Raw genomic sequence first — 25882 nt, forward strand, 5'->3', positions numbered from 1 at the left:
CATCTATTCATCAGAAAGATTTCATTGTCATTTTTAAAAACATGTAAACACAGTTCAAATATAAACAAAAAAGGCAATGTTAGAATATTAAAATTAACGAACACATTTTTGCAGGAATCCCTAGTTGACAATCCTGTTATGGTTCTCAGTATTCTTTTTTGCACTAGGAATACCTCATTCCAACGTGACGATAATCCCCAGAAACATAGGCCATATCTGAGCCTGGACTCAACTTGAGCATAATACAGAGTCAGCAACTGACTAATATTTAACACTTGTCTTAAATTTCTGAGCTGAAATGTTATCGAATTCAACTTCTTCATTGAACATTCACAACGATTATGCCAGCCTAAACATTGGTCGATATAAAGTCCCACGAATTTGGTACTTTCGGTGCCTGTCGTTACAGAATCTCCCCTCTCATTCATCTTGAAACTGATTGGTGTATAATATTTCTGTCTGTTATGGAAACGGATCAGAACAGTTTTGTCAACATTCATGAATAACTTATTCGCCGCAAACCATGAATTTAAGTTTCGAAAAGCTTCAGCACATTTCTCTTCCAGGTCAGAATCAGATCTATGCGAGACGATAATAGAAGTGTCATCAGCGTACATTATTACTGTTTCTTCCGTTATTGAGTTTGCCAAATCATTTATATAAAACAGAAACAGTATTGGGCCTAATATGGATCCTTGTGGCACCCCAAGGCCCGTAGAAATTATATCAGATCTCATTTTATTAACTTCTAAAAACTGTTTTCTATGAGAGAGGTAATCCGATAACCAAGACAGCGGAAGACCACGTATGACATACTTGTACAGTTTATCTTTTAGAATTTGATGATCTACACAGTCGAATGCTCTGCTAAGATCACGAAATATCCCAACAGGGCACTCTCCTGCATCGAGGCATTTGATCATTTAGTTATAGGATGAATGTATTGCTGTTATGGTTGATTTCTTATTTAAAAATCCATGTTGACTTCTGGCAAAGACATTATTATTATCACAGGACGGTATCATTCGATTGAAGAAGGCGTATTCAAAAATCTTCGAAAAGCAAGATGGGATTGTCACGGGTCTGTAATTTTCCAAGGATTGGCAACAATTTTTTTTATGGATTGGAATAATTTTTCCCATTTTAAGAGGGTCGGGAAATGATCCAGTGGTAAAGGATAAATTCACCAAATAGAAAACAATGAGTACAAATTCATTTAAGTGTTGTTTCCTTTCATTTTTATTGAATATTCCTGTACATAGTGGATATGGTGGGACACCAAGGACCCTGGTCCAAAGTAGAATGATTCCCATTATTATATTTATAATTACCAAAATTTATTTTTGTTTGAGTATACCCTAACGGGCATAAGCATTCAACCAATCTTTGGATAGCTAAGTAAGAAAATTAATATATTATAGTACTAAATAATCCCTCGGCTTTCATTTTTTCGAAAGTTGAGAAATTTTGCTGGTGGAGTTGAGAAAATTTGGATTCCCTACCCCCCCTGGTTTTATTTTCGCCACGGCCCTGCACCATCGCTTCGAGGTTCAACTTATGAGTTCTTGACACCCGGGACGGTTTTTTCAGATGGAAAAATCCAACGTAACGGTTGCCTTGTTTTCAGTAACAATTTATTTAAAACATATTTAGTCATTAAACAATCCTGTGCTTCTCACCTTTGAATTGAACTGAAATGAACTCATTGAAATGAGTCATTGGTGCAGCATGAAAAGAAATATGATTTCCTGAAAAATGTTCTGTGTATATGAAAACATTTGTACATTTCAATAACAAACAATAGATTGGTACATGTAAACAAACTGTTCATTGTAAAATTTGATTCTCTTGGCTGAAAAACAAGTTTTTGACTTTCACACGTGGGAAGATTGATTTATTGAAACCTTTAGAGAATAATAATGGAATGGAATACCGATGAATACGAAAACTCTGAACGATATACAAGGTGAATCGTAAATGATGCCAATAATTTCAGGTGATGATTACTTGTCATATTTTATGATAAAAAACGTGTGTCCTAACTTGCTTATATGGGGTGGTCACACACAGAAATTTATATCATACTTTGGTCTAAAATTGTTGAACCAAGTCCCTAAAGAAATCAGAATCATTTCTAATAATCATAAAATGAAATCAAAACTGAAAGAATATGTGAACCAAAACTATAACAAACTAAAAACCGTATACGAACTCAAAAAATAATAAGATATGCAAAATACAAAAAATAACTATATTATCTCTCCCTCATAATGAATTTCACTTTGTTTTTCCTTCTTTCTACTCACCACTCAGTATGTAAATAATCAATGCAATCCAGGTTGATGAATACAACACACGCATTGATTAGGTAGCTCAGTCTGGATGCACAATTTCTAGTTCTTGTCAGTTCTTAGTCTGTTAGTAGTTTTAATATTTTGAATCCATATTGTAGATTATGCTTACCTGAATAAAAAAGTTTTTATCATTAAAATATCTCCATTTTCAGTAGAGCTTGCAGTTGGAACGGCATACTATCAGAGAAAATTCATTAGAAACACCTTGGTGTTACAATTACTAATTACATTTCTCGTTGAAAATATCAAGGCCAAGACAGGGTTTCGTTCCACAGGATTATGTTGCATAATTATAAGTGAAAATGTATATAATTAACAGAATTTATTGTCCTAGGTTATGGTGACAACATATTTTTATTTATTCAGCTCAACTTTCCGAGAAGAACATAAATCACATGAACATATTTTCCATTAAATAAGGTATCTTGTTCACTTCACCTGAATCGAGTCGAAATAAATTGAGTTGAACTGGTTTTAACTTTCACGTAAATTCTTCATTACCAATTTTTTTATTTCACTTGTCTACTTGTTTATTTTACTATCAGACCTCACGAACATCATGAGTTGTGTAAATTGACCTTGCTTGGATCAAAAATTAATATTGAAAGAATTGAACAATAGAAAGTGTAATCAGGATGCTAGATTTCAACAAAAAAGAAATATTGTGTTGTACACTAATACGAACATTGTTTTCACACAACAGAACTGAAACACTCTTCTCAACGCGCGTTTCACCAGCAGAGTTACCCTCATTGAAAGGTTAACCATACTATGAGGCTTCAAATTGAAAGTGTTATATTTAATTAAGAGTGTTTAATTTTTAGGAAAGAAGGTTTTGTCCGTTTTCATGAGTGTACTTCAAACTATAATATATCAGTGAATATTTGAATTGAAAGGGTTATATTTTCAGGAGTGATTGATTTTTGGGAAAGAAAGTTTTTGGCTTTCTACTACATCTAGATACAAAAAAAGGATGAGGAAATCTTCCAAAAAAAGGAAGGAAGTAATCGATTTGGAAATAAGTAACTCTATACATGGATGTGTAGAAAATGCAAAGAAGTAACTTTTAGACACAAACTGAAAGAAAGTCCTCCTGAAACAGCTACTTTCATATAAACATTGAATTATACGAAAGAAAAAAATTCTTTCGAAACAAATACTTCTATATGAACACTGAATTATACAGAAGATACTTTTCTCTACTCAGTTTGTATTTCAAACATTCGTTGTGGAATAAAAATCAGATATCATTCACATGAGTTCTACTTTGAATGAATGGTAACAAATTGCACCTACATGGAACACTGTCATCCTCACCGGTATACATCAATGTTTCGCCTTAAGACACTTGCCCCAAGGCTCTTCAGTACCAAATTGGATAACATTATACAAAATACACACAATTAATTATTGAATTACGATTTTTAATGTCACGGAATAAGCTTGATCTGCTTATGTAATCGATGGCATCGTAATGCATTCATTTCTTATTTGAATTGAAGGGATTATATTTTTAGGAGTGATTAATTTCTGGAAAAGAAAGTTTTAGGCTTTCTACTACTCCATCTTGATACAAAAAAAGGATGAGGAAATCTTCCAAAAAAAGGAAGGAAGTAATCAATTTGGAAATAAGTAACTCTATACATGGATGTGTATGTAGATCATGCAAAGAAGTAACTTTCAGACACAAAATGAAAGAAAGTTCTCCTGAAACAGCTACTTTCATATAAACATTGAATTACACGAAAGAAAAAAATTCTTTCGAAACAGATGCTTCTATATGAACACTGAATTATACAGAAGATACTTTTCTTTACTCAGTTTGTATTTCAAACATTCGTTTTGGAATAAAAATCAGATATCATTCACATGAGTTCTACTTTAAATTGATTACTTCCTTCCTTTCTTTGGAAGATTCCCTCATCCTTTTTTTGTATCAAGATAAAGTAGTAGAAAGCCAAAAACTTTCTTTCCCAAAAATCAGTGAATACTTATTCAATTTAATCAAAATAGGTGCCTTTTCAATCAGTGCACTGTTGCCAACGTAACACAAGTCTATTGATTCCATTAGCATGAGAATAGGGTGATCGGGATCCGATAAAGTCGACGAAGGCCGTTATTGCCTGTTTCTGATTGGAAAAGATTCTACCGATGAGAAAATTATCAAAGTGGGACACCCTCTTTTCGAGTTTTTCGACCTTTCCAATACGATATAAACCATGAAAAACCGGATGGGAGCTGACGCACAATTCTTCCGCCACCTCAATCACCGTCTATGATAGGTCAGTGTCCATCGGGATCCTCAAAACCTCGTCCTGGGCTACTGTAGGTGGTCCACCTCGGGGCTCATCTTAGAGGCTAAAATCTCCGGAACGAAATTTCGCAATGCGAATAACAACATCATCATTGAAAAATGCCTGGTAAATTTTTTGGGCTATTATGGCTATGGTTAAATTTGAATTCATAGAGAAAAATTGGACGGAAATCGCTCAACGACGTCATATAGTAATAAGCTGAAAATAGAGTACAAAATACTCTATCGATCAGTGTATACCACGATATAGTAGAATGAATAGTTATTGAGATATGGATCAACAAAAACACATGACATTAAAACTGACAAAAATGTTTAAACAACCTTATATGTGTACTTTTACGTATCAGATACTGCTACAGCTATATACTGATCATTAATAACAATTATCACTTTAGCGGTTTCGTATGTCTCAGTGATATGATGATACGAACTACTTTGTCGTTCATTGATTTCCGTCACAAAAGATCAACCAATGTTCTAGCTCTTATCACAAGTTTGTGGCTTTACTTTATCGAATCTAAAGTAGCAGAATAAAAGAGTAAAAATAGAAAATGAGATTTAGTTCCACTCTTCTCAGGTCAATACTCTGTAGAAGAAGTATATCTTCGGTAATCACAATATAGTTTACAACTGGTAGATAAATTACGGGTGATCTGAGTTCGGGTAGTGGGAGGGGGTGAGTTTTCAAGGGTAAAAAATGTAAAATGATTTGAATTCCCTGAAATAACTAAAAAGAAGAATTAAAAATTTAAGAAGAAGAATAAAAATGAGTAGCTGCAAAAAACAATTATATTAAGCAAAAATCCTGAAATGAAATAATGGTGGAATAAAATACAAGTAAAATTGAACAAAACTGAACAAAAAATAAATAAAATGAAATTAAAAAGTTGAGAGATTCCAAGCCAAGTTAATTCACGACGTTTTGATTGTTAGTATCCACAATTGTCTTCGGGTCAACTTTTTAATTTAATTTTATTTATTTCTTGTTCAATTTTGTTCAATTTTACTTGTAGTTTAATTCACTATTATTTCATTTCAGGTTTTTTGCTTAATATAATTGTTTTTTGCAGCTACTCATTTTTATTCTTCTTTAATTTTTGATTACTATGGAAAAAATGGAAAAGTTGTAAAAAGATCTACAACTCTTGTATTCACAATTTTCCAGATAACAGCAAAATTTATGTGAAAAATTCAAATAACCTAATTTTTGGTCTATTATTTTTATCTTTTTCAAAAAAAATTCTAGGAAATTTGGTGAAAACTCACCTTTTTATGTCCCAAATACACTGTGCTTTAATTGGACTTTCTGATAGTGTAAAAAAATACATTACAATAGTAAATGTTCTCAGAAAATGCAAAAAATCGAAAAAAACTCATATTATAATTTTTTTTTCGCTATTTTTTACACTTTAATCACTCAAAAAACCTAAGATTCCATGTTACATTTATAAACGAAAAAATTGTAAATCGAGATATACCTACTACTATAATTAACAAACAAATTTTTCAACAGGTATGATCCTTTTCCACAGACTGATAACATTATGTCAATATTTTCTGGAATCATTGGCGGTAATTCTGTAAATTGCCATGAAGCGTATGAAGAAAGAAAAAAATCTTTGCAGGCTATTGTAGGAATGAATTTTGACGTTGTAAAATTTAAAAGGAAAAACAAAGTCTTGTCTCTAAAAACGTTTCAAACTTCCATTGAAGTAAACAGAGATATTATAGACATCGATCCATTATTGCTAGTCCAAAGGATATCGTTAACGATCGACATTAAAAAAGATATTTACAATACGCACTTGCACCTTTTTTGACTGTAACTTTTTACAAAAAATGGCCTTAGAAAAATGTAAAATCTCAACTCTACGAATATAGTATAAATAGACCAACGCATTCTGGCGGCATACTGCATGTCGTCAAAGGTGGATTTTTACTGCACAAAGTAATTTGGCGGAAAAATGAAACGGTGGATGAGATTATAAATAAATATTTGCGCCATGTAGAAAACATTACAAAGCAAGCACCTATGAGCGATGAGTAGTTCCAATACTAGTTCGATAGTAGTTCCAATACTAATTGGAACAGCACAGATAAGGAATTCCCGCCTCGACATAGGCGTCGGCATATTATTTTTCAGTGGTAGTTTTTCAGTTACTTATTCTTACAATCATAGCAATTGATCACCCCCATGAAAAAGTTATCTCAACTGAATTTTTCCACCATGGGTAATTATGAAAAACTTCGAAATTTAAGGTAGTTGATTTCCGAGTCGAAAACTTTAAAATACAATGAAAACACAAATAATCACACCGAATTCTCGTCAAACATATATTTACAAGATAATAGAAGCCAACAAAATTGCTAGAGAAATCAAAATACTTCTTCGCTATATTCGGATGAGGTGGAATCATCATCGGGTTGAATAACGATCGAATTTATGGAACTTTGCACATAATATTTGTTCTCTTCTTTCATAACGTGGGCCATACAGTTCTTCCACACATCACTATTACCTACTTCATTCACCACTCGCCTTATATTGTCAAGCACTACAGTATTCAAAGTCGGTGACTGATTACATTTCTGCAAGCTTTCTTTCATTGTGGCCCAAATCATTTCAATTGGATTGAACACACAATAGTATGGAGGCAAACGTAAGAGAATATGACCACGTGTTTCACACATCGAATCAATAATATACTCTTTTTTGAAATTACATTGTTTTATGGTCGCCAGTAATACCTTTTTCGTTGGAATCTTTTCGGGTATTTCCATGTCATGATTTTGCATGAAATCAACAATATCTGCTTTTTTTGTGTTATTGTTTGGTATTGTAGTCAATAACGAAAAATGATACAAAGCGTTATCCATAACAATAACCGAGTTTGGAGGAATATTTGGGAGCCGCAGTCATATCTTCGTGGTAATCAGAAGATGAATCTTTTATATTTTGGTACATAATTTTTTTGGTATATACCATAAATTGTTCGCCGAATCACATCTTTTGTAGCACCATCAACGTTTGCGAATTTGTTATTCCTTTGTTTTCGTTTCATTGCATGGTCAATGACATCCCCTATTTTAATGACTCGAAGAACTGTCGAACGAGATAGTTTCGCTAACTCGCATATTCTATTCACAATAGCATTCTGCGAAGTGTGACAGTTTTCCCTCTTCAAGCATTCATGAATATTTAAAATTTCTCGCTGAACTTGAACATGTAACACCTTATTTTTAAACTCCGGATCCCTGTCGATTGACACAGATTCCTCACACGTAATGTTATCATTTGTTTCAAAAGGTCTCCAGAAAGCCATATTGATGAAAGTACCCAAAAACACTAAGATTTTCACAAAAATCGGTTCAAACGATGAGATTGGAACCTTTGGTGTAAAAGTTGAAAACTTTTTCTAGAGATCAATTACCCTAACATCAAACTGATATTTTTGCACTCGACTCGCGTTTCGCTAACAAGGTTAGCATCTTCAGGAAAAGCAAGTTTTTTGGTCCGATGAGGACTTTGTTTGTTAAATGATAATTATCCTAATTGATTTTTCGGCAATTAACCAGTGGAACCACTATCTGCAAATTGATTTGTCAACAATAGATCAAAAAGCAGACAAATTAATTTGCAGGTAGTGGTTCCACTAGTTAATTACTGAAAAATCAATTGGAATAATCATCATTTAACAAACAAAGTCCACATCGGACCAAAAAACTTTAACTATATAAACAGCTAACCCTTGTCTTTAGATTCAGTATCAATTTGCTTCTCCTGAAGATAATAACCGACGCGAAACGCGCGTCAAGTGCAAAAATATCAGTTTGGTGTTACGGTAATTGATCTCTAGGAAAAATTTTTAAAAATTGGTTTGCAAAACCACTCACTACCTCACCTAGCTCCACGAACAAACGGCACTGATAAAGAAGTATTGTGAAACGGACAAAAAATTAGTATTAAGCCAGTCCAGCTAGCCGAGCCTTTATCCCTCAACAACATTTGATAGCACGTTTACTAACTGTCTGGGCGACTAGGGGCCACAAGCAAGAAATGTTTATGACTGTACTCTTATTTTTATTGCCGTTCCAATTGGGAATAGATAGACTATACCCCGAAATTACTGTCACCACAGTACCAGCAACTACTTCAACTAAAAGAGGAGAACGTAGTCGTAGAAAAACCTTAGACAATATTTCAGAGTTTGATTATCAAAACCATACAAAAATACCATTTTGGCAAGAAAAATTGTTATCTAACGAGAAAAACAAGGACAAAATAATAAAAACTTTTATAAAAAGGTTACAGTCACAAGGGTTTTCTTGTGAACAAGTAGAAGAAGATGCTGATGCTGACATAATTAAGACCTCGATAGAAATTGCCATAGATACTAATAAACTGTGATTGTTCTGGGTCAAGATATTCATCTCCTGGTCCTTTCAAATCAATTGTACATAATGACTTTAAAAAAATCGAATTTGAATGTTTTCGATTTTTGCATTTTCTGAGAACATTTACTATAGTAATGTTTATTTTATACACCATCAGAAAGTAAAGATTTCAACGAAAAAAAAGCACACCGACTTCTTGAAAAAAGCTGATATTTTGGAAATTAGGGATAGGTCAAAATAAGATGAAAAAATTAATATTTCCAATCAAATAAATCACAGTGTATTTGGAACATTATAAGGTAAGTTTTCACCAAATTTCGTGAAAAAAAAAATTTTAAAAAAGAAAAATAAAAAACCAAAAACTTGGTTAGTTGAATATTTCACATAAATTTTGAGGTTATGTGAAAAATTGTGAATACAAAAGTTATAGATCCTTTCATTACCTACAACTTTGCCATTCAACTTTTTTTTCTATAGGACTTGTAGTTTTGCCGAAATTCGGGATAAACTATTTTTTACCCTTAAAAACTCACCCCCTCCCACTTCCCGAACTCAGATCGCCCATAATTTATTTTTCCTTTCATTTTTATCATATTCTTCTCCTTTTCTAATGGATTTCACCCTACTGTTATTTTTTTGGATTCAAAAATTATCGACCCTTGTCTAATACCGCGACACAGTGGAATAAATATTCATTGAGATATTTAGCTACAGAAACACATGACAATATAACAAACAAAACTTTTTGAACAGCCTAACTTCTCTTACATTTGTCATTCACTAACAAAAGTAGTAGCCGACTAAAGGCCATTTGGTATACAGAACAAGATAAAGTAGTAAAAACAACTTGCTCAAAAAACCTTGTCACGACTTGGTGATTCACAGTAACACGAATTTATCTATAGGCCTAATGCTGCACTCAATCTAATGGAACAGGGAATTGTGAAACTTCATGGAGAATAAACGACACTCCGATATTGTTGTTTCATTTTTCTCCTGGCGAATTGATGGAAGTGACCGTTTTGAAAGAGAGTAAAGCAGTTATGAACTCTCACATTATTTACATTGATTTTATGAGAGTTTTTAGACTCCACATTGAAACCCATTGAAACACATTTCGAACAGAAACCCGGAAAATAATAAATTACCGACGAGAAGAAATACAAACAAATTAAAGGAAATGGACCCAATATCTTAACATAGACTTTAAAATTCGAATAATTCACGTATCTAAAACACACAATGTAGGATTTTCACTAAACAATTTTACAAAAACACAACACGTGTTTAGCCTTACAATGGCTTCTTTGGGCGTTCTTTACTAACAATATTCTATATATTCAATGCTTAATACATCTAGTTTTACAATTAAAAGTACCTACATTTCAAGTACCTGATTTTTACCTGAGTTTGTAATGAATTAAATTACCTGGGCTTATATCCCGGTTTCCACATTTGAAAAAATATTTAGTAACGGTGAGTTATTCAATTCTAATTGATCATTCAGTGAATTACCCGAATTCCTGAATCTATTGATTTCTAAACATTCTAGAAGATTGTGTTTCAAACTCTCCTCTTCTAAATATAACACGTCGTATTCATGATTGAACTCATATCCTTCTGCTAAAAGGTGGTTTGCCAATATGGTCTTTCTATTTACAAAACTACTTTTATGTTCTTTAATTATTTGGCAAAATGTTCTCCCTGTTTGGCCAATATACAGTTTTGGGCGAGAGCCACAAGTCAGCTTATATACTCCTGATCTATTCAACACCGAAGTTTTGTTTTTATTGTTTTTGATAAATTTACTTACGACTATTTTTTATTCTGTAAGATATGTTTACGCATTCTTTCTTCAAAAAACGGGCAATATTAGTGGTTGGTTCATCCGAATATGAATCTACCCATCTTGAATTTGGGTAGACCAGGTCCATGGCTTGCTTTTGTAGTTTTTCGGAAAGAATGGGGTCTATAATATCTACCTTATAACCGTTGTTGACCGCGATTTGATTGATCAAACTCAGCTCTCTCTGGAAATCACTTTCAGACAGTGGAATATTCAATAGTCTGTGAAGTATGTGAAGTTGCTGCGAAATCGCAAAAAACGGCTCCAGTTGAAGAAAAACAGTGCCGTTTCATCAAACCAATGCAAATCAATGAGAACGATGGCAAAAGTACTTGAATTGCTTCCGCATCCACCATATTCTCCAGATCTGGCGCCCAGCAACTTTTTTCTGTTCTCAGACTTCAAAAGGATGCTCGTTGGAAAGAAATCTATCCCCGATGAAGAAATAATTGTCGAAACTGAGGCCTATTTTGAGGATAATAAAGATAAATCGGACTAAAAATAAATTTATCGAAAAATTGTACGACCGCTGTGCTTGTTTCATCACCTTCAAAGGCAACTATATCGAATAATAAAAACAAATTACATCTATTCTTTTTCTTTTTAGCCCAACTGTTAGTTTTCATCGGTACTCGACCTTTTTTCTTGCTCTCTTTGAAAGTCTCTGAAATATAATTCGACATAAGGTGGTATTTATTGAAGTCAATGCACAAAATAGATGAATAAACAAGTTTTTGTGCAACAGTCATTAAAAGTGACATTTCTTATGGTTGTCAAGAGTAATAAAAGATGATGTTTATAAAGTAGCGTTTTAAAAATACACACTAGTGTTAAACGTAATTCCAACACGATTTTTTTCGACCAAATAGCAATAAACAAAACATAATTATTCAATTTTCAAGGAAGTTTTATTATGAACAATATATATAGATACAATTAAATTCTGTCATAAATGTATTATACACATTAATTACTTTATTATTATTATTATTTATGAACATTAATATGAAAAGTACAATTAGAACAACTGCTGATGTTAATACCTTGCGATGTTGAAGAGCCTTGTAATATATTTGAACTATCTGAGTTGACAATTTCATGGGCATCAACATTTAATTCTTGAAGTGGAGAGGACGATGGTGTAACGCTGGAGCTAGCTGTTGGGATTACTCTTTCAGCAATAGCCTTTTTATAAGAAATAATTGATCGATGTAACCCTCAGCTACTGTTGTAAACTTCCATCCTCCGTGCTTCTCAATATTCTTTATATTTGCTCCCGATTCTGCTAACAAAGAAGCAGAAGACCTTCTGAAACAGTGACCTGTATATTCCTTTGGTTCCGGGAGGTTCAGAAACTCAGCAATGGTAGAGGGCATTTTCCTAAACGTGTTTATACCAACTGGGTTAACACTGCATTTATAATTTGAGTATTTCAGAAAAAAACGTTGATGATTGATGAAAGAAAAGTGTAATGCAACGTATTTATTAAAATACTCAATGGTTTTTCCAACAATGCAAAAAGAACGACCTATTTCCGTTTTTGTGTTTGGAATTTGAACAATCAATGATTTATCCATTAATTTAATGTCTTCTATCAATAAATGGCACAACTCTTCACGCCAGTAGGCTCCATATTTTCCGAAAATAGTAGCACTTTTATCATCAAATATTTTTCATCAGGCGCCTCATTTATAAACCTCTGGACTTGTTCAAACATGAGAGTTTTTGATTTTTTGGGCCTATAACTTCATTTTCACGCCTTAAGAATGCTATTATCTTGAAATATTTACTTGTATTGACACCATTTTTAACGAGCGCACTCTACTTTATCATTGAACGCTTGCTCCACAAAGTTGATGAGTTCCCTATAGATAGGCTAAGAAGACGGTTTCGCTGATATTTCCTTCGACGTTTTTAAGTCTACACCAGCTAAGAAAATTAGAATATGCGATGTCGTACTACAACTCAATTGAAGCTCCTTTTTCAATCTCTTCAATATCGCCACGTGGCCACAACTGGATTTCGTGTTCCATTTGTGGCCACTGTTAATTTAAATATTTGAAGGTTACAAAGCTACATGTGACAATTGAAATTACTTAGGAATGATTTACAAAAGTCAAATAACACCTATGACAACCATCAGTTTCATGTAATTTCATCAAAATGTGCTTTGAACTCACCTTATGTTTCTTAACAAATTCCTTACGTAAAACACGAAATGCCACCATCAACAACTGAAGTGGTGATGGAGTGCGCGACCAGAATGTCATCGTCATTTCATCCAGGTTTGGAGACCAGCTCCCCTACCCTTTTGGCTGATTGTTGGTTTTGAGAGGGACCAATGGGTTCGTGACTGAGTTGGTGACGGCATGAAGTCCTTAGACATCAGTGCCGCCCTTCACGGGATACCCCTACCTGGCTGGGGTGGGATGGATGAAAAAGTTATTCATCCGTTAACGGGGGACATGAGGGCCTCATTTGACAGAGTGTCGGGGCCTTCTATATCGGGGAGGCTCGTCTACAGCATAATCTGTGGCTTCCCTAACTAACGGGTTTTCATGAGTTTACGTTTTTCCGAAAACTCTCTCATTCCTCGACTGAATGGACTGCCGAATGGAAGGCAGCTGCAAATCTCTGCGGATGGCTTCATTCCGCACGAACCAAGGAGCATTCACAATCATCCTCATTATCTTATTTTGCAACGTTTTCAAAATGGATATGTTGGACGGAGCCGCTTGTCCCCAGACGCCTGAAGCGTACATGATGACAGGCTTGAACATCGTGTGATTTTGTTTTTAAAACTCATCTTTGATTTTCTGTTGATCAGAGGGTACAGACTGGCTATCTGACCCTCGATCTTAGATTTGACGTACATAATGTGCCGGTTCCAAGTGAGCCTACGGTCTATCAAAAGGCCGAGGTACTTTACCCGCGCTTGCCAATCAATCTCCCTTCCAGAGATTCTCACTTTTCTGGCCGGAGAAGATAGTAATCTTCCCATGGTTATCGCCTGAGTCTTTTCCGGGTTTACTCAGATAGATAGATGGAGTGCGCGAAACACAGAACGTTGCATTTATAGTCCGAATAATATCAAAGAAGTGGAAGAACTAAAAAGTTATTGGCTATTTCTTTGCCAAGGAGAAATATTCAAGCATCTTTTCGCGGCTGGCCACAAGGGGTGCAATGGCCACAAGGGGTGCAATGGCCACAAACGGTGCATCTGCCCTATACATATACCGGGTGTCCCACATTTTATGTGACAGGCAATATCTGGTTTGTCGAAGGAGATACACAAAAATGTTTCATACAAAAGTTTAAGGAGTTCATGAGAGCTATATTTTGACATAATTTTTAAATATACAGGGTGTTTGGTGTAGGTGCTACAGACCAAAATTCCATTTTTTAAAATAGAACGCCCTGTATATCATTACATATTCAGATGCTACGTTAAATTCTGATATCATTTCATGTTTGGTTTTTGAAATTCGGTTACAGCGTTGTTGAGTTATTGCACGTTTCCTTTAATATAAAGTTTAAAAAAAACTTATTTACTCGTACACGAATCCAGTCTATATCTTTTATTAAATTGAACTAGACTACTACTGAAAACAAACCATTATTCTCACCTCTACGATGCGATATCGATATCAGTTTATTATAATATTGAAATTTTTGAGAATGTGACTAACTTGAGGGTGAATTGCTTTATATTGCACAATTTCATCAAGTAGCTTATGCTTGTTGATGCCATAGTAACAAATGTTGTTGAATTGTATCTACTTGTCAGTTCGATTCAGTGATTCTTTGCAAAACAGTAACTTTGTTCTTTGTGCGAAAACTCCAGTATGCCTTACGCGTTTAGTCCAAGTGATTGCATTGATATGTTATTAATTTTTGGGGAATGTAAGAAAAACTGCCGTCAAGCACAACGTCTATACCAAGAACGTTTTCCAGACAGACCCATTCCGTTACGAATGACTTTTTCGAGAGTTGTAGAAAAATTGCGAACTGGGTCATTTCCTTCTACTATAAAGCATCGTCATCATACGAGATCTGTTAGAACTGAAGATTTAGAGATCTATGTGTTGGCTTATATTATTATTCATCCACATGTTTCTATCCGTACTCTTGCAGAAGAAGTCGGTGTGAGTAAATCTAATGTACAGAGTATAAATACCACCCATTCAAAATTCAGTTGGTACAAGGTTTGAAACCCACGGACTTTGAACGACGACTTGAATTCATTGCTTGTATTCAGGTAATATTACATGAAAGTCCTAACATATTCAGTCAAATTTTGTGGAGCGATGAATCGCGATTCCACAATAATGGAGTTGTGAATCGACATAACAGTCACTATTGGTCTCAAGAAAATCCCCACTGGGTCCGCGAAAGTAATTTTCAAACTACTTGGGGTATTAATGTATGGTGTGGATTGTTCAATGGCCGCATCATAGGACCTTACTTTTTCAATGAAAATCTCAATGGATTACGATATTTACATTTTCTAGAAAATGATTTGATCCAGTTGATGGAAGATATTCCCATAGCAGAACGACAAGGAATTTGGTGGCAACAAGATGGTGCTCCTCCTCACAATTCACAGGTTGATACTGAATATCTGGATAGAACGTACCCAAATAGATGGATTGGTAATAAGGGTCCAATTCGGTGGCCGGCTCGTTCCCCAGATTTATCACCGCTTGATTTTTTCTTATGGGGTTATTTAAAAGATATTGTTTTCACTACTCCCCCTTTGAATGTGGATGATCTGAACATGACAATTTGACTAGCGTGCAGTGATATTACGCCTGATATTATAAGAGCGAATTGTACGAGAGAAGTGATTCGACGTTTCGAAGCCTGTATAATATCTAATGGGCATCACTTTGAACAATTTTTATGACTTATTTCTAGGTACCTACTATTCTTATGAAATGATTTATCAAGTTATATTATTTACATTGTTATTAATTGAAGATTTGTTTTCGAATACACCTCTTTCAATTTCGCAATTGTTTCATATTCAAAATGATTCCTGACTGAATTCCACAACTCAAAATTGAAACCATTACTTCGAACACCCAAAATTTTGACTAATTTTCATGTGATCTGATGCAGAGAGAATAATTGTATGAGATATTTTTAAAAATAATAGTCGTTCTCAAGACTTTACATTTTAAGCAATAACTCAACAACGCCGTAACCGAATTTCAAAAACCAAACATGAAATGATATTAGAATTTAACGTAGCATCTGAATATGTAATGATATACGGGGCGTTCTATTTTAAAAAATGGAATTTTGGTCTGTAGCACCTACACCAAACACCCTGTATATTTAAAAATTATATCAAAATATAACTCTCATGAACTCCTAAAACTTTTGTATGAAACATTTTTGTGTATCTCCTTCAACAAACCAGATATTGCCTGTCACATAAAATGTGGGACACCCGGTATAGGACCGTTGTACAAAACACTTTGTATGATATCTGTGTTAAAAGTAAATTTTATTTTGTTCGGGAAATTGCTCAACTTTTTCACTCACAAAATAAAACCTTACGCATATCATAAAAAGCTATAAAATCATGAAAAAGTATATGAGGAATTGAATTTCGCCGTATGAAGTCTGGATATTCAAATTTTCATTTCTTCTATGCGTCCAACAGCTGTACAAGAAAGTTTCAACTCACCTAATGCTGTTTTCGTCCTGACATTCCTTGAATAGCCAAGTGGGTAGAGAATGGCCCAGTATCGATCCACAGATACGGCGACAAGACAAAATATCGAGATAGTACACAGCACTATCAAAAGTGAAACTGTAAATAAGCAAGCGTGCAAATTATGGGGTTTCCCAATGGAAGATAAAAGAGCGAAAGGAATCCCCAAACACCCCACTAAAAAGTCTGCAGCTGCGAGAGACACGATGTAATAGTTGGTTCTTCGCCTCAAACGCCTTTCCTTTGCGAATACGAAAATGACGAGGGCATTTCCGAAGACCGCGAAAACCGCCACTAGAATTTCACAAACTGCGTACACCAGATTCAGTTCCTTCTGTTGATATTCATGTGTCGGGGACACTGTAGTGAAGTTCATTGTTTGACTTTGGTCTTTGTGTTACATTTGAAACTATCCATGCATTTCCCTAACAGAGTTTTCACCTAGGCTTCTATCCAACACCCATTTCGACGAGAATCTCTTGTTCCGTTGACACCATCTGAAAAAAATAATAACTTGAGTTTCGTATGTACAGGCCAGTCAGTCAAGTCCATTAATTACAAAAATCTCTTATCAATTGTTAAAATATATACTGATATTATGAATGTAAAAGTTTGTGAGGTTGGATAAATGTATGTATGTATGTTTGTTGCTCTTTCACGCCGAAACGATTGAACGCAGTCAGATGAAACTTCACATAAATACAGCTTAGGGGAGACCGGGGCAAGATGAAGTTCGGGGCAGCACAGGAAGTAAGCTTGTGTGCGTGAATAGTAATCGTGTTCGGAGCGGCGACAGCGCCATTTGCACGAACTTCACTCTCCGCTAGTGTGTCCAAGCAGAGCGAACAGGTTAGAACTCGTTTTTGCGTTGCAGAGAGAAAAAAATTATATTGCAAGTGTTTTTACGCGATATTTGATTCGAAAACTGATGTACAGACATGTAAGTACCTGTGTTAATGTATTATTTCAATCCCGAGCTTATTATAGTAGTCCAAAACATTAAATTCAAACCAGATTTTTTCGCCGGTAAAGTTTGAGGTTAGAATTGCATCATCTTTTTTACCTACGTGTGGATCGGGGCAAGATGATCGGGCCATAATCGGATACTATCCCGTTTTGCCCGCCCTTGTGATTGAAATAACATTTTCTATGTACTGATAATCAAGTGATTGAAAAAGGTAAAAAACAAATAAAGAAACCTGGGAAAAAGACTGCAAAGAAGATTAAAAAAGACAACTGACAAGGAAAACCTGCAGAAAAAGCGTCAAACCAAAAGGTGCAAAAAAGAAACTGAATCGGAAGATAGTTCATCCCAAGAAGAGGATGATGACTGTGCTTGCATCTATTGTGGGTACTTATACTCAGATTCAACCAAAGGTTGGGTCATCTGCGGCGTGTGCCACGGTTGGGCGCATAATTCATGTGCCGGAGTAGATGAGGAAGATGAAGAGGCACACATTTGTGAACGCTGTCTATCCGATTAAAAAGCGTACTCGTTTTGCCCCACAGCGTTTCCCATCTTACCCCAGTTATGGGGCAAAACGGGAAATTTGCCGAGTTTATTTTTTCATTATTTGCCAAAAAAAGTTCTGTGATTTTGCATGCTACAACATTTAATTATAAGAGAGAAATGTATAATGGTTACCTCTTTTGCTAAAGAATGTTATTAAAGAGTTCAACTTTCCTTGTATAACGAGTTTTGTCTTAGCTATCTCATCTTGCCCCAGTCTCCCCTATATATCAGAATAACATATAGGTTACAATTCACACAGGTTTTTTTGTAATTTTAGTCATGATATAACGATAAGTATAAGTAAGTCTAAAAGTTCTTGCTCCCTTAGAGCAAGCCGCCTATACCGTTGGAGTTAAACGCATATATCTACCTCTTATGTGGTAGCCACTATATGCAAAATACTGAGTCATAAATACAATTGAATTGGATACTTTTTTACCCGCTTTATATTAGCTTCACCTGTATGTATGTATGTATATATGTATGTATGTATGACTGTTTGTATGTATGAATATTTGTAACTCTCAAGCTCGAAATCTGTATTGACAGAATTATTGGCATTATTGCTTGATCTATTCGCGGGCAGATGGCGCTCTACGTAACCTCATGGATATTTCTTGATCTGTTCGCGGGCAGATGGTGCTGTACGTAACCTATTTGGTAGGTTGTTCAAAAGAAAATCAAAATAAAAAACATATTTTAAGAATTATAAGTGTTAGCGAAATTTTGTACTACAGAGGAAATATTTAAATATTTACATTTACCCGTGATTCAGTAAAGAAAAAGTTTTGAACGAAACGGAAGATACATTTTAAAATCTAATTCGATTATTTGAGAGCAAACCAGAATATGGATTTCAACAATGAAAACTTTATCGTAAAATGTACACCTAAAAATTCATTTAATCAAATATAGAAGGTAGCTTCTCTCCAAGCAAGACCGCTGCGCCCCCCGACGAATTTTCTGTCAAGTATTGACAGAAATACGCCAAATACGCCCGAATGGGGAGTAAAGGCGGGTTTCCACCCAACGGACAAAACCACAACAAAACAGCAAATGTCGCAAGTTGTCAAAATAGGAAACATTTCGAAAGTTTGTGACGCGACCGACTGTTTTTGTCAACAACGAATTATTCTGTCGACAGGCGGAAAGTTCAAAAGGTTTCGGTGTTTGGTCTGTGTTTTTGTAAACAGAGTTCGCTATGTGGAAACAATCGGCAACAACAACAAGCAACTATTCAGTTCACTATTTTCTTTTGGTGTGTGACTTTATTTTTACTTTATTGTTAGTGTTAATCTATGGTGGCTATACATTTCGACGATCTCAGTTCTCCATTCTTTCCTATGTTATGATTTATGGAGTATGCCATAATTTCATTCGTTTCATAGTCTCTCGTCTTCTCGACAATGATCTCATCCACTATTTTGATGTTTTTGGCTTTCGCTCCTTTCGATCAGAATATTCGATTATAAAAAACACAGGCCATTATAAAAACATTGTCTAGAGACTCTTGAGGAGTGTAGTAGAAATGACAAAAAACATTTCACAACAAAACACGTGACTCAGGCTGCTTCTATTTTTGAAAACGAAACTAGTCGCAAGCGACTTCGTTTGGTGGAAATCCGCCTTAACGGCCATTGAAAATACAGAGAGAGAAAGAGGGAGATAACATGTATATCACTCACAATGCTATTATTATAATTTTCACTCCCATTTGTATGCAGTAGTGAGAGCAGCAATATTTCAGGGTTCATTACTATTCATAAGTCCTTTATAATCTGCCATCAACTCTGGTCTGAAGAAATGCGGACCATAAAAATTCCCAGATTGAAACATTTCACAAAGTTTGAATCTCGGAGAACTCGCTTGGTTTGTAATATCACCACGGAGGTTGAATTCCATTGAAACCAAATATATGCATTTTTGTCACGATCAATGCTTTGCTGAAAATACGAGTAATGAGAATGAAAATTCGAAAAAGGTCCATAGTAAATGATTTATTTCTTCAGGGTGAATTATTTCAATCTCATATGAGGCATGACAAAATTCCTCAAATCCATACATTTAACGCTTATTCGTTCTCTACTTCTTTATATCTGAAAAATGTACATTAAAGATTGGGAATTCAGTGAAAAATAGTAACAAAATTTTGGATTGCTATTCTGTAATGAACTCATTCAAGTAACACTTAGACAGTTTACAAAACCCCGACATGTGTTTCGCTATACAATACCTTTCAGTAGTTTCATAGCTGAATCCCACCGATACCACTAAAATTTTCATTCTAAAAGTTGTGGAGAATTTTTTAACTTAGACATTGTGGAATATGAGTGTGATGAACTGAATAGCACTAATATTTAATACTCCCAATCACCTTAATTCAATGTTTTATCACACATAAATATCGATTTTCAACTCTGCTATCCACAGTTCTATGAAAGTGTAATCACATTGAACTTTCTGTTCATTTCTTTTTCATTTTTCATTTCATTGTTTTTTACAATATTGTAATAATGTTGATAGCATTTGAAAAAAGAATACCAACTTGAATAATAATAATAATGAGTAATGAGGTTGTCACTCCTCATACCTTGTGTAATTATTTCAATTGTTTGACCTATATGAAAATACCTACGGTTTTCGAGTCAACTTTTATTATTATAGAAGGTGCGATTTCTAACAAAACCATTGTGTCTTGTTACTAATTTTGTAGACGATCGATTTGTTGGGTTAATGTATTAATGTCATCATTTACACCAAAAATGATTGTAATATTGCAATGCTTTCGAAACAATTTCTGGACGCCTGACAAATTGTTGCGTGTAGATATAGCTGAATCATAATGTCCAATTAAAGTTGAAGGGAATTGTAGAACATTTTACTGACAGCTTTTTACTCAAGCGTAAAATATTACACACTTTATATTAGTTTCACCTGTATGTATGTATGTTTGTTTGTTTGTAACTCTCAAGCTCGAGATCTGTATTTGACACTATTATCGACAGTATTGCTTGATCTATTCGCGGGCAGATGTCGCTTCTACATCGCCCAACCGATCGTAATAAAACTTGACATGTGCAAGTAATTTTTCATAGAGAAGGTTTTAGGCTATCAATTTTTCTGTAACTCGACACTAGATGGTGCTGTAGAACAATTTTTTAAAGCACTGTTCTATACAAGAACTTGGACAAGAATAGTCTCATGAAGTTCATACCTCAGTTGCACAATTGCGAAGTAGGATTTGGAGAGTTTTTTGATATACTTTCAATATGCTCAGATCATGAGAGTGATTTATCAATAATTACACCCAGAAACTTAGTGGAGTTATGTGTCTGAAGGACTTCACTATCGATCAGATTGTTCTTATTGAAATATATATATTTTGTTTTATATGCATTCAGCATCAGTTCATTGGAATGACAATAGTTTGTCATTGTTCATAAGAAAATACATAAACTACACATAAACTACCATAAACTATCTAACTAAATTCACAGAGAAAACTTGTACTACGCAAGCATATGTACTATTAAAAAATCACTTTCAGTACTTGTCTTCTTTCTCTTACAACTCGCTCAAACTTATTTTGCATATACACTGTTTATAATGTTTAGTCTACAACAAATTAAAAAACTGAATTTATTATATTTTGAAAAAAATCATATTTATCATTATTATCATGTAATTTTTGGAGAAAGATTTCACATTTCAATTACTGTCTTATCTTAAAAGTCGCTGTGTTGTTGTATTGTTATGACTCAGTCATTCTATATTCTCATAGTCTACTTGGTTGCATGACAAATCATATGCAGTGAACCCATTATCAACTAATTTCTGTGAGTTATCTCTTAATAGACCATTACGTCCTTACTTGAAAGGATCTTACCTAAGTGACAGGATGTTGCTAATAATCAATGGTGTGGAAAGAACTTTTGCAGAAGGCTCCCCTCGGTCTACTTGGATCCCGATTTTTGTTCGATAGTAAAATATTTATAATCATAATGCAGAGTTGCTGACATTGAAGAAGAACAAAAGTAGAGGTACAGTATGATGGTAATGAAATAACTCGCGAATTATTCAATCAGTTATTCATTTTAAACTGCTGTTCGATAGAACTGGCCAAAACTTGATAAAAATCAAAATTCAATCATAGATTTTAGTATGAGATTTTCACTTCAACATGTTTTACAAAACCCGCGACACGTGCTTTCCTATACAATTGCTTCCTTAAACAGGAATGATGAATTACTCTATAATAATAATAATGTTTATTACACACCCCACCAAAAAATTTTTATCTTGCTGCCGAAAAAATCAACTGATTTTGGTTAATTCATGTGTGGCGATTCCAAAAATACAAGCCTTTTCTTTGTATCAGCTCTAGTTTTGGAAATTTAGCATACTCATCAAAATTCTTAAATATTCTTACATTTCTGTATATTCCACCACTATAATTGCAATATGTTTATAAACAAACTCAACAAATTTTAAGACAAATGCATACTAATGACTTGTAATAAAAGTGTACTTATTGGAAATGCCCATAATGAAATTAGCGCTAATTGCTTCTTACCTGTTGCCCGATAAGTAAACAGTATTTTTTCGGAAATGACCTTGATAAATTTGTATAAAGTCAACTGCATTCCATTGTAAAATTCAGTCTGAACTTGAGTTTCGTTGCAAGAGTTTGTTTTTGACAACTGACATCCATGGCTTCTACAAGAAGGCGTTGTTGTGTCAAGAACCCGAACGTTTTTTGCTACATATGTGGCGAGTACATTGTAAAGGAAAGTAGGAAACCAGTTTGTGATTTTACAAAAAGGGCATATCAAGCCTATTTTGGTGGCTATCCTGGGCTCCACATGTAGTGTGCAAAACTTGTCTTGAAAACTTGCGGCAGTGGACGAAAGGACATGAACAATGCCTATGCCTTCGTTGGCCTAGCCCGAAAGCCTTTCAACTGGCAACTTCCCTCTTTCTAACGCCACCACTATCAAGGGAACCCCTACTCCTCCGAACTCTCCCCCCCCCCAGCGCATCACCGCCGCAGAGCGACGCCAATGCGCCGGGACGAATCAGCGGGGTAGAAGACCCATCTCTTTATTTCAATAATAATTTTCAATACATAATTTTATAATACAAAACATTTGAAATTTCTATTTCCTATCACTAACTTAACTAACTACTAAATCAAAATAATGAAACTAAACAATTCTTCCAACCAATGTAACCAAATTCCAATTACTATTTACCTATCGCTACCTTAACTAAACTTAACTAAATCAAAATAATGAAACTGAACAATTCTTCAAACCATTGTGACCCAAGTCCATATTACTATAATTTATCTCCCCACCTATTTTCTTTTTTTTTATCCCTCACATCATATTCTTGTGTCATATGTCGGATTCTTATACAATTCCAGACTTGTGTCCAACCATAACCAAGATGATGTTCACCCCACCCAGAGGTGACCTTTCCTTTTCCTGCAATGAGTTGGTAACTTGCCCAAATCATTCCCTTTCGTCCCTCACCACACTGTCTGCCCATTCATTCGTAAATCGTATCCATTCCCTCTTATTTCCGTTTTCATCCCTTAGACTCATTTCTCCATTCACCCTCTCAATTCTCTCCTTCCATTCTCTCCATCCAATCCTGTCCCCTATCAAACATCTATCGATCACATGCTCTGCCGCTTCCGGCTCCCCATACCCACACGGGCAGGGAACCTCCGGTCCCAGTCTAAATCGCGCCAGGTACCCCGGAAAATTCCCATGCCCTGTGAGCAGCTGGATCGCCTTTCGCGACAGATCCAATGATTCATACCCGACTGTTCTACAGAATCTGTGGAACAATCGCCCAGTCGTGCCCCTCTCCCATTCCCTTTGCCATTCCCTCTTTATAGTCTCTATCACACGCTTTCTCTCTTCCAGTTTACTATAAGCTTGCCTGGCCTGAAGCGTTACCTGCTCCTTATCCATGCCCATGTGGGCCTCTTCATGTGCCTTTAGATTTCCCATGTTGCCGATGTCGTGTTCCCTCCTCCATATGATTTGGGTACGTACTACCCTCTCTCTCCTTTCCTCAATCATCCTTTGTATTCTTGCTATCCTTTTATTCCTCACTCTTCCTGCATTCACTCTATCTACCACCATTGCCGAGTCACTCACTACTCTGATATTCTCTTCCATACTCCACATACCGATCACCCGCTCTATTGCCATTGCTTTTGCTTCATTCACACTACTTTGCCAGGTTATCCTTTCATTCCCTGTAATCCATTCATCCCCTCTCCTTTTATACGCCCATCCGATTCCCATCTTTTCTTCCTCCATCCTCACTCCTGCGTCCACATATACTTCAATCACCTCTTCTCCCTCCATCTCCTCCAGCAACTCCCCTTGCAGCCAGGGGAAAATTTTATCTTCATCTTTCACTCTTTCCTCTATCTTCCTTCTTCCATTAGCTCTCCATTCATGGTATCTGGCCCGTCCTTCTATTTGAAGTGGCACCATTCCGGTTATAACACTGAGTGCTGCTGTTGGCGTCGTTCTGTAAGCTCCACATGATGCCAACAGAAACGGCCTCTGTGCCGCACTCAGCTGTCTCTTAACCCTACTGTCATGCGCCCTTTCCCCCCAGACTTGTACACCATACAGTGCCGCAGGTTTGGCCACCCTTTCATAGATCATCCTTACGCATTCTCTCTTCAATCCAACATTCTTCCCGGTTCATACGAAAGGACAACGAAAATGTTTAAAGTTTGATGTTCCAATGGTATGGAGGGAACGAAAAAATCATTTTGACGATTGCTATTTCTGTCTTGTGAATATAAAGGGCATTAATTGAAACAATCGACATATACGTGGAGATATCCTAACCTGGATTCAGCAATAAGACCAATTCCACATGAGCTTGAGCAGATACCCATTCCAATATTTAGCAGCCTACCTACGTAACCAGAGGATAATGTACCAGAGCAAACGTTATCTGACGAACTACAGACTAATAGATTAATAGATTTGAGAAAGACGACAGTGATTTTGAATGGGATATAACACGTCCTAAGCGCTTTACTAAGGAAGAGCTAAGTGATCTTATTAGAGATATGAACCGTCCAAAGGATTCTTCTGAGTTGCTTGCCTCCAGACTAAAGAAAAAGAAACTTCTTCACCCAGACACCAAAGTTACATACTACCGTAATAGAGAAAAATATCTTTCGCCTTTTTTTTCTCAGCAACATGATATGGTTTTTTGTAACAATATTAAAGGACTGTTAGAAAAAATGGGTGTATCGGAGTATACACCAGATCATTGGCGTCTTTTTATCGACAGTTCCAAACGAAGTTTAAAGTGTGTCCTTCTACAATGTAGAAGGACACAATGTGGAATCTACATAATGACAACAAATATGGAAGTATACCAATTGGGCATTCTATAAAACTGAAAGAATAATATAAAACAATATCGCTGATGCTAAAAAACATCAAGTATGACCAACATCAGTGGGCGATCTGTGTTTATTTTAAGATGGTGAACTTTCTCTTGGGACAACAAGGTGGCTATACAAAATTCCCTGTTTCCTGTGTCTTTGGGCTAGCAGGGCTAAGGACCAACACTGGAGTAGAAGAAAATGGCGTTCCAGAGATGATTTAGTTCAAGGGGAAGCTAGCGAACCATTGGTCGACCGAGAGAAAATAATATTAACTCCGTTACATATTAAACTGGGGCTGAT

The 25882-nt window shown here is 35.3% G+C and overlaps 2 protein-coding genes across 2 annotated transcripts in view; both read right to left on the reverse strand.

Annotated features, from left to right (window-relative positions):
• Positions 1-25882, reverse strand: part of AdoR (Adenosine receptor) — a 132370-nt gene that overhangs the window by 78792 nt on the left and 27696 nt on the right. Inside the window, exon 2 of the mRNA XM_074180318.1 lies at positions 16608-17131. Coding sequence (XP_074036419.1) covers positions 16608-17010 — 403 coding nt within the window. The 5' untranslated portion in view covers positions 17011-17131. The remainder of the gene's footprint in view (positions 1-16607; positions 17132-25882) is intronic.
• LOC141484879 (uncharacterized) lies at positions 23661-24839 on the reverse strand. Its single transcript, XM_074180498.1, has one exon. The coding sequence runs from the start codon at positions 24837-24839 to the stop codon at positions 23661-23663; it is 1179 nt and encodes a 392-aa protein (XP_074036599.1).

This window comes from Leptinotarsa decemlineata, unplaced genomic scaffold (assembly GCF_025532065.1).
Source record: "Leptinotarsa decemlineata unplaced genomic scaffold, Ldec_3_MD MMD2_tig00026294_RagTag_RagTag, whole genome shotgun sequence".
Classification (NCBI taxonomy): Eukaryota; Metazoa; Arthropoda; class Insecta; order Coleoptera; family Chrysomelidae; genus Leptinotarsa; species Leptinotarsa decemlineata.